We start from the raw sequence: 10,569 nt of genomic DNA on the forward strand, positions 1-10,569 counted from the left end.
GAAAAAAAAGTGCAGCCCCTGCTGCAAAACGGGGAATGTTGCACATAAGGATTGTGTCCAACGGGGCGGGGCATTTTCTCAAAAAGTTGAGGGAAAAGGTCAAATATATGTATAAATGTAGCACACAGGCTCTGTTTTAAGGGAGTGTTGCTCAGTAGCAGCGGGCTGTTTTTCTTTCCTTTTTTTCTTTTTTTTTTGAAAAACAAGATGCAAAGGGGGAAGTACAAACTTTGATTGACAGTGTGAAGACTTCATGGAAAACAAAAACAATTATACCTCTCAGACTTAAAAGGTCAGTGTCAGGGTCAGCTGAATGAGAAAGACTTAAAATATATAAACACCACTCTGCAGCAAGCAGAATCGCAAACATCCACAGAAAAACAGATTTTTAAAAAAGTGTTTCTTAAAGTGAAATAGGCCGGGGGCGTTCAGTGTCAACACGGTGTGCTCTGTTTTGCAACGATTTTCGGGTTGAATGACATGTTTCCTTGAAACCGTGTGCGACGGACTTTGGCGTGTTTTTCTCTCATCGGGTGTGTCAGAAATTACGGAGCCCCCCAGGGGACACGGGAAAAAAAAAGATGGGTGAAAAAAAAAAAAATGATGGGTGAAAAAAAAAAAGGACGGACTTTTGCGAGATCCCGAGTTACTTTTGCGAGATCCCGAGATAGTTTTGCGAGATCCCGAGATACTTTTGCGAGATCCCGAGATACTTTTGCGAGATCCCGAGATAGTTTTGCGAGATCCCGAGATACTTTTGCGAGATCCCGAGATACTTTTGCGAGATCCCGAGATACTTTTGCGAGATCCCGAGATACTGACGAAAGAAGAGGAGCAATGGAGGAGCGATATTCGCCTATTTTCCGGCCTTCTAACTGGAATAGCGTCACGAAAACCGCACCAATTTCCCCCAGGATGGTTTTATTTTGTACAGAAAACTAAGACTGACATTTCACAGGCTTGATCAACTCCCCAAAATCAGCGAGTCTGGCGAAAGATTAAAGTAACCGGCCGAATATACGTCCTAGTGCCCAACGGCAGCCAGAGTGCTTAGGGACCGTCGCAAAAGTGCAACGTCTTTCTTTTCTATTTTTAATAACTCACTGGAAATTCATCTAATAAACACCAAACGACTTCTGATGTGTTCATGAACTCACTGTGGACTTCCCACACCCTTTATTTTCAATACACACCTTTTCAATTCCTTTTATTCAGTGTTTACAATATTTAAGCCTTTTATTTTGTAATAGCTCTCTTGTTTTTATAGATATCAACACCAAACCACTTCTGATGTGTTCATGAATTCATTGTGGATTTCCCACAACCCTTTATTGTCATTAAAAACTCTTTCAATTTTTTTAAAAGGCATAAGTAATCAGTATATATAATTATTTCACATCTTAGGCTTTTATTTTGTAATAGCTCACTTGATTTTATAGATATCAACACTAAACCACTTCTGATGTGTTCATGAACTCATTGTGGATTTCCCACAACCCTTTATTTTCAATAAACCCCCTTTTTTAAAGGCACAAGTAATATGTGTGTATAGTTCTTTCATATATAAGGCCTTTCTTATTTGATAGCTGTTTGAATCAGTCACAACCCTTTAGTTTCAAGCAAAACCTTTACAAGTTGTTTAGATATAAGGAGCAATAAGCGTGTATATTCTATTCATACTTAAGGCTTTTATTTTTTAATAACTCACTTGTTTTTCTACATATCGACTTCAAAACACTTCTGATGTGTTCATGAACTCACTATGAAGCTTCCACAGCTTCTTGCTTTCCTTTAAAACCCTTACAAGATTCTTAGACATCATTCATTTCTTTACATTTCTCATTTTTTATTTTGACTTCACTGTTCTTTTTCTTCAAAATTGCTGCTGTTAATTCAGGTCAAGCATGCAAATTGTCATTCAAGCATGACACATACAACCTTTCAGGTAGTTTAGCATTAATTGCAAGCTGTTAAAGCAAAGTGAATAAACAAAAATATGATTACTACAGCCACAAGTATGCATCTGTACTTGACCATCAGCTCGTGATGCTTTCCAAAACAGAAAATCGAGAACAACTATAGCAAGCAATAGTGAAGAGTTAAAATACTAAGAGCAGTCTTTGTCTTTTGTTGAACATAGTCATATATAAATTGGGCTGCACAGTAATTAAATACGTAAATTACATTTTTATTCATTGTCTTACAGATGTCTTATGATTGGTGACACACTGGAAGGAATGGTATCTGAAATTTAAAGTGTTTGTTTTACGACAATAAAGGATGTGGGGAATCCACAATGAATTCATGAACACATCAGAAGTGGTTTGGTGTTGATAGGCTATCTATAAAAACAAGAGAGCTATTACAAAATAAAAGGCTTAAATATTGTACACACTGAATAAAAGGAATTGAAAAGGTGTGTATTGAAAATAAAGGGTGTGGGAAGTCCACAGTGAGTTCATGAACACATCAGAAGTCGTTTGGTGTTTATTAGATGAATTTCCAGTGAGTTATTAAAAATAGAAAAGAAAGACGTTGCACTTTTGCGACGGTCCCTAAGCACTCTGGCTGCCGTTGGGCACTAGGACGTATATTCGGCCCGGTTACTTTAATCTTTCGCCAGACTCGCTGATTTTGGGGAGTTGATCAAGCCTGTGAAATGTCAGTCTTAGTTTTCTGTACAAAATAAAACCATCCTGGGGGAAATTGGTGCGGTTTTCGTGACGCTATTCCAGTTAGAAGGACGGAAAATAGGCGAATATCGCTCCTCCATTGCTCCTCTTCTTTCGTCAGTATCTCGGGATCTCGCAAAAGTATCTCGGGATCTCGCAAAAGTATCTCGGGATCTCGCAAAACTAACTCGGGATCTCGCAAAAGTAACTCGGGATCTCGCAAAAGTCCGTCCTTTTTTTTTTTTCACCCATCATTTTTTTTTTTTTTTTCACCCATCTTTTTTTTCCCCCGTGTCCCCTGGGGGGCTCCGTAAGATCTGTTTCCCAAATTTAGTATATAATTAAGGGGTATTAAGGGTTGACCCATTTTCATTTGGCTCCATTAAAAAACATTCAACTGGTTTCCCAGCATAAGCTGCCAACCTGTCACCTGATTGAACATGCCCCTGTTCACATCTTGGGCTTATTAAACATAATGTTCGATAGCCTAATGACAGGTTTAGAGTTTGATGTTAGTGTTTTAAAGTTAATGTTTTGTTTTTGTATTTTATTTATTTTATGAGAAATCCTGACTTTTATCTGTATCCTCAGTCTCTAATCAAATTTTTTTTAAACTTTAAATAAAAATGTCAGTGTGCTTGCCTAACAACAGGTTGTTCAATGCCCCAAATTTTCCAGTTCTGATACATTTCATTGGAGCTGATTGTGCCCCTGTAATGCTTCGGGGTTTCAGTTTGGTGGTTCAGGCAAGGCTCCCTCTGCTTTAAAGAATGTGTTTAGTAATGTTTCCTGGACACAATGATTGCCAGCTGTGATAGTGTATGGCTGGTATTGTTTTCACCTTATGAATCTGTGTGTTCAAATGGATTCTTTTACAAAATATTTTACTGCAAAAATGGTTATCCTCACACACATTGTTCCAAGCAAAATTAAATGGTTGTGACTAAACTATGTTCCTCTGATGACTTGTTGACACAGGAACAATGAATCTGTGAATATCTTTCTAACTTTACCGAACAAAAAAAGTTGACTTTATCCTTGTCATTTCGAGTTTTTTATCGAACCGCATAATGGAAAAAAAATCCTCCTCTGTTACGACCAAAGGCTCCCAATAAAGGGGATCTAACATAACTGCCACAAAGTCAGGTGCAAAACAATAATTTATTAACAAAAAAATAAACAGACAAAACAGCCCAGAGTAAATCAGAAAACTACAGAAAAAACAAAAGGTTTGGTGGGCTGGCAAAATCAGGAAAAGAAAGGGAGACTCAAAAGAAGCCCTTCTGCCACTGAACCATAACCTAATTAATATAAGAAATAGAAATAAATAACTGAAAAACTGAGCCACCAGTCCCAACAGAAAACAAGGGGGAAAACCAACCCAAACAAAAAGCCTGATCACCAGGTACAGGCTGCTCTTGCTGCTGCTACCAGGTGGAAGGGAGGAAAAACAAGACACCAGATGAATGACACTCATGACATGAACACCTCTCATTATTTTTATTCTCCTTCCTGGCCCCAATCTTCTTCCGTAACTTTGTGAAATAGTACAGACTGAAACAAATATTTCCCTTGGCCCACGTCCAGAATGACATTAGATGAAGCAAACATCCCCTTTGCTTGCATCGTCAAAGACAAGCAGATCAAGTTCATCTGTCAGAATGTGACAGTTCAAAGTTTCTTGCATGTAACACTCAAATTACTTTTTCATGTCTATGAAAGTTACACAGTGGTTTGGGATTATTTTCAGGGTCCCAAAAGCTCCCTGAGGATCTAAAAGGACTTAATCAGGTGTTTTTTAAATAAAGAATGTGTTTTGCTTTGCACCATCTTGGAAGAAACACAAAAGCAGTTCCTCTGGGACTCTGCCAAGCTCGAAAGGCTTCTGCATATCATTGTGCCATTTTCTTCATCTCTCATATACCTCCATTCTGATTGAAGGGTACTTAAAATGTTAAACTTAAAAAATGTATGTTTGACCTTTATGTAAGGTTTTTCTCTGGTTGCAAATAAATGAACGTGCAACTTCAGAGTAGCAATTCTGCATGTGGTCCAGCTGGCAAACACGAGTTTTTCTTCATGTTTATGTGAGTGAGAGTTGTATGTGTTTTTTAAAACTTTTATGTCTTTATTTTTTTGTTGTAGTGTCCGCTGAAGCCTAAACCTTCAAAGACATCTGTAATAACTGTGGCCATTATTTGTTGGACTGATGTACTTACAAACATGATTTGAATGTGTAGAGCATGCCCCTTTGAAGCATACAAGGCATGCTTAGCTGTTGATGTCAAAATGACAGTTGCATGAAGTGTGTTGCAAGACCGAACAAGCTACATTTTTCTGCCTGTACATCCAAGTCAAGTCTTCAAGTCAAGTCAAAATCAACCTCGACAATACTAAAATGCTGCTTACATAAATGCATCAATTATTATAATAATACAATAATATATTTGGAATATACATAACAATCTGAGTGGAACCATTCTGCATAACAAGTATTTTTACTTTTGATACTTCAAGTAAGATAAGATAAGACAAAACTTTATTAATCCAGCAGTGGGGAAATTCAGTTGTCACAGCAGCTTTAGATACAGACAGGAGTTACAAAGAATGTTCAAACAAATTTGCATATACAAATTAAAAATAATCAGACAATATACATACATACAATATACATACATAAATATACATTAACTACTTACATGGCTCCTATTGAACATTACTATTGAAATTAGACACAGGGTTTTTTTCCAAAGAGTATTTACATTTCTTACATTTGTATATTTTGATGCTGATACTTTTGTACTTCTACTTAAATACAGTTTTGAATGCAGGATTTACTTGTAGTGGAGTAATTCTGCAGTGTAGTATTAGTACTTTTACATAAGTATGTCACTGCAACAAAAACAACTTGGCTGCAAGCTGAGGCATCTTCCTTCATGAGGAAAAACTGATCCTGCGCTGTGTGATTTCACTGTCACACTCACTATAACGTTGGACAATGCTGCAAGTCAGGTGTCTGAGAGGTAGCAGAGGGGCCAAGGCTGCCCATCTGATAGGAGCCACGGTTGGTATTGTAGTTTCATATTTTATTTTTTCTCTCTTTTATTTCTAAAGTTTTAAATTATTCTAGCACAGTACTTCGAGAACATGTATGAATAGTATCTGATGCATGAGTTGATGTATAGGAACAACTAAGGTATGTCTATCATAATGATTTCTAAGTTATTAATGTTTTTTTATATCTTCTTCATACTCTAGGTAATTTGGCAGTTTAAGGACCATTCACAGCAGTGCACATGTATTCTGTGGATTACAACTGTTGGAACAATTATACTTAACAACAGTTAATATTTTTTTCATGACTTCATCATGCTTGCTCTACAAATATACAAAAAAAGCAATATATTCATCCTTTTCTTTATCACGCTAAATCTGAGCTGTTTCTGTCACAATCTTATAACTAACATGGAGAAACAGTTTCAGTGCACCATATAAACTTCCAGAAAAGGGCAAGTTTTCTACAACTTTCTTGCTTTTATCTCTCAGCTTTTTAAACATTTTTTTTATCAAAGTGTGTTCTTTTCAACCCTTCGGCACCATTAAGAGGGTGTTTTTTTCAAGAGCAAATGAAGCGACGCCCGTGAGCTAGTACAGGCAGAAACTCAAGCAGCTCACACATGACATGACTCTAGACGCCAAGCCTAAATTATTATGATAATTAGGAAGACCTGGCCAAGATAGGCAGCAGCAAATACAAAACAGTTACAAAATTACACAGTGAAAACACAAACCAAGGACAAAGAAAAAAGAAAAAAAGAAAAAAAAAGATTAAATTTACAAACAGATTATAAATAACACGTAGCCTACATGTTATAGAGTTGTTCTCAAGTACTCTCAGTTTAGATTTAAAAGAGCTCAATGATATTAACTCTGTTAGTTTCCAGTCATTCTGTAAGTTATTCCATGCAAAAGGTGTAGAGTGGACAAAGCGCTTTTACCCAATTCAGTACAGGCATATTTAACAGAAAGCAACAAAAGATCTTGAGAACGGAAAGAATAAGGACAGGCATTTCTCTGAGCAATTAGGGTACAAATATAGGAAGGCAGGAGTCCTATTCTTTCACTTGAGATCAGTTTTTTGTTTTGTTTGATTAAGCCTGTTTTTGTCAAAAATAACACCTATTGTCAACTTAGTCCAAGCAACGAGAAAAATGACTTAATTATTGTATTATTGCATTGAGGCTTTTACAGCAGGGTCATGTGAATGATGTACATGTTTATTTGAATATAAATCAGAAAATTGAGTTCCAATAGCTGATCTGTGAGCTGACATACTCTAGAGCTGTCCAGAATATTACAAAAATGCTCTCCCTGCAGCTCAGCCAGGAGGTGACTGGATGGGTGCAGAGGGCCTTCCAGAGCACTTCCAGTGAGTCAGCTGCACCGCTGCAGCATGTAGCTGAACACGTTGCTGAGCCTGCCCTGCAGGAATGTCCCGTCTGCAGCTACAATGAATGGGACCCTCTGGAGGAGGTGATCGTGGGTCGTGCTGAAGGTGCCCACGTGCCTCCTTTCACTGTGGAAATCAAAGTAAGCTTTAACATCAAGATGACCTCTATAAAAACAGATAGCCTGGTGCTTATGTGTGGGCCACATCTGTGTAGAAGGAACATTAAATCTGTTAAAAATTATGCCAACATTGAAATGTGATAATCAGATTAACTCAGTGTTTATGTACTGTGATCCTCTCATCAGGCTAACACATATGAGAAGTATTGGCCCTTCTACCAGAAGCATGGGGGCCAGTCTTTTCCTGTGGACCACTTGAAAAAAGCTGTTGCTGAGATTGAGGAAATGTGCAATATTCTACAACACGAGGGCGTCACTGTGAGGAGGCCAGAGCCCATCGACTGGTCCCTGGAATACAAAACTCCAGACTTCGTATCATCAGGTAAAGAAACAGATAAAACAGATGTATCACTTACTGATATTAATAACAATGATTTTATATATATTATCTTCAGTAACCCAAACCATGTCGGTATCATTAAAATCATGTCTAAAATGTGTGTGTAAAGGAGTAGTCCAGCTCTAAGCCAGTAATCCACATAGGCACATACACACTAAGTTTAGCACAATTTGAGGCACTTTACTTTCTGTCTACTGCTACATTTCTAATGATTTACACTTCAGAAAGAAACATTATATTGTGCTTTTTACTCAACTGCATTATTTCCCAACTAATGCTACAAGTTACTTCTAGATAATTATGTGCCATACAAAACATATTTAGCAGTTAAAATGAGCTATACTCTACCAGCTACAACATAATATACTGTTTAGTTGTGATTGCATCAATAATAATTGTCCAATAACATAGTGATAAAACACCGACTATGCCTATTCTGCCTAACCAGTACTTTACTTTGATACTTTAAGTACATTCTGCTGATAATCCTTGTGTTATTTTATTAGTAGAGACATGCACATGCATGTAGTTGAAATATTTTCTAAAATGTTCTATGTTCGATAATCGTGAATGTGTTGCAGGCATGTATGCTGCCATGCCCAGAGACATCCTTATGGTTGTGGGGAACGAGATTATTGAGGCTCCTATGGCTTGGAGGGCTCGCTTCTTTGAGTACAGAGCTTATAGGCCTCTGATCAAGGAGTACTTCAGAAGCGGTGCCAAGTGGACCACTGCTCCTAAACCCACTATGGCTGATGAGCTTTATGATCAGGTGAGGCCTATTTATTGCCCTGTACGTGGCAAAATACCTTGTATTGCTGATGAATTGTAAATCATTATTTCCTTTAGGACTACCCCATCCGCACAGTGGAGGACAGACGAAAGCTGGCTCTCCAGGGGAAGTTCGTGACCACAGAGCACGAGCCCTGTTTCGATGCTGCCGACTTCATCCGAGCTGGGAGGGACATTTTTGTCCAGAGGAGTCAGGTATGGAGGCTGTTAAACTTGTGACCATATCTGCTGTTTGTTATGGAGGGTAAATGTTCTTAAAGCACCCCAGGTAATTCTGAAGTCTGTGCTGTAATATAAACAGCCACTGCAATGTTCAGAATGAAAGATTAGATAATAATTTGCTAATGCTGAACTATAGATGACATACAGAGGTATTTGACAAACACATTTCTGATCACCTGCCACATTTTGAGCCATCCAGACCTCTCAGGTCGTCCGGGACAGGTCGGCTTTCTGTCACAATCTTATAACTAACATGGAGAAACAGTTTTAATGCACCATATAAACTTCCAGAAAAAAGGGCAAGTTTTCTACAACTTTCTTGCTTTTATCTTTCTATGCTCTCAGCTTTTTACATTTTTTTTTATCAAAGTGTGTTGTTTTCAACCCTTCAGCACCACTAAGAGGGTGTTTTTTTCAAGAGCAAATGAAGCGAAGCCAGCGAGCTAGTACAGGCAGAAACTCAAGCGGTCATTCTGTAAGTTATTCCATGCAAAAGGTGTAGAGTGGACAAAAGCGCTTTTACCCAATTCAGTATAGGCATATTTAACAGAGAGCAACAACAGATCTTGAGAACGGAAAGAATAAGGACAGGCATTTCTCTGAGCAATTAGGGTACAAATATAGGAAGGCAGTAGTCCTATTGCCTTATATATAAAAGTATAGCTTGTTATTGTATCTTGTTCTACTGTTGCAATAAACATTGCAACAATAAAGTGAGTTGTCAGACTGAACTTCATGTTGTGCCAGACAAAGATAAGTCCTTTACATCTGAATAGCATGGATAACTCCCTCAAACCTCTTCTATTGTTTACTGCAGGTTACAAACTACATGGGTATTGAGTGGATGCGCCGTCATCTTGCTCCAGACTACAATATCCACATCCTTTCATTTGATGACCCTAACCCTATGCACATTGATGGCACCTTTAACATCATCGGGCCAGGACTGGTGCTGTCAAACCCTATTCGCCCATGTCACCAGGTATATTTTTAGACAGGGAAAAGCTTCTTTTCATTTCTCACAGTGGGCTGTGCTGCCCTCTTGTGGACTGATACTTGATAGTGTCACACATTCACTGCTGCTCTTTGTCCTTTAACCTCAGATCGACATGTTCAAGAAGGCTGGTTGGACTATTGTGAAACCTCCGACACCTCTGATGCCTGATGGTGGGTGCTTAAACATATAACATAAACAAAATATTTAGATTTTGTTTTTTTAAAAGCCTCCCACATTTGCCTTTCTACACAGACCACCCACTGTGGCTGGCCTCCAAGTGGCTATCCATGAACGTCCTAATGTTGGATGAGAAGCGTGTTATGGTTGAGACCAATGAAAGCACCATTCACAAAATGTTTGAGAGCCTTGGTCAGTTGTATATTCAAGTTTACTCATGTTTATGTTTGCATCATTTAAGATGAATGTCAACAGATGTTTTGATGTATCTGATGCATAAATGTGTTCCTGTTGCAGGTATCAAGACCATAAAGGTGAATATTCGCCATGCCAACTCCCTGGGTGGTGGCTTCCACTGCTGGACCACTGATGTCCGTCGCCGTGGTACCCTGCAGTCCTACTTCTAATAGCCTCGCCAGAAACAGGCGATTTTTTATTGAACATCCATAATGATATATAGCAAATATAAAGCATGGAATAATGTATTTTGCAACATTTTAATCGTAATTTAAAGGAGTTGCGTTTCTTATATGTCATATTTGTGTTTGTTAATTGACCATTACTGGTGTAAAAAGTATTGCAGCATTGCATATCCTAACTGTTATCCCTTAACACCAGTGGTGTGAGAAGTTAGATGTCTTTTTTTACTATATGTATAACTTAAAAATATTTCTTCCAGTAAAAGTCCTGCAATTAGAAGTTGTACTTAAGTAAACATTGTTGGGAAATATATTGAGGAA

At 38.0% G+C, this 10,569-nt stretch overlaps 1 protein-coding gene across 3 annotated transcripts; it reads left to right on the forward strand.

The window, feature by feature from the left end:
* Positions 1 to 5,670: 5,670 nt before the first annotated feature.
* LOC131989852 (glycine amidinotransferase, mitochondrial-like) lies at positions 5,671 to 10,270 on the forward strand. 3 transcript variants are annotated; one of them, XM_059355214.1, is made up of 9 exons: positions 5,671 to 5,748; positions 7,062 to 7,262; positions 7,428 to 7,623; positions 8,223 to 8,413; positions 8,491 to 8,628; positions 9,473 to 9,637; positions 9,759 to 9,822; positions 9,905 to 10,021; positions 10,127 to 10,270. In XM_059355214.1, exons 1-9 carry the CDS (start codon positions 5,671 to 5,673, stop codon positions 10,234 to 10,236), a joined length of 1,260 nt encoding a protein of 419 aa, XP_059211197.1. In that variant the 3' UTR covers positions 10,237 to 10,270. The 3 variants fall into 3 exon arrangements, with proteins under 3 accessions (XP_059211197.1, XP_059211190.1, XP_059211183.1); XM_059355207.1 differs by having other exon boundaries at positions 5,671 to 5,745; positions 7,059 to 7,262; XM_059355200.1 differs by having other exon boundaries at positions 5,671 to 5,736; positions 7,050 to 7,262.
* The last annotated feature ends 299 nt before the right edge of the window (positions 10,271 to 10,569 follow it).

Source organism: Centropristis striata, chromosome 2 (assembly GCF_030273125.1).
Source record: "Centropristis striata isolate RG_2023a ecotype Rhode Island chromosome 2, C.striata_1.0, whole genome shotgun sequence".
NCBI lineage: Eukaryota > Metazoa > Chordata > Actinopteri > Perciformes > Serranidae > Centropristis > Centropristis striata.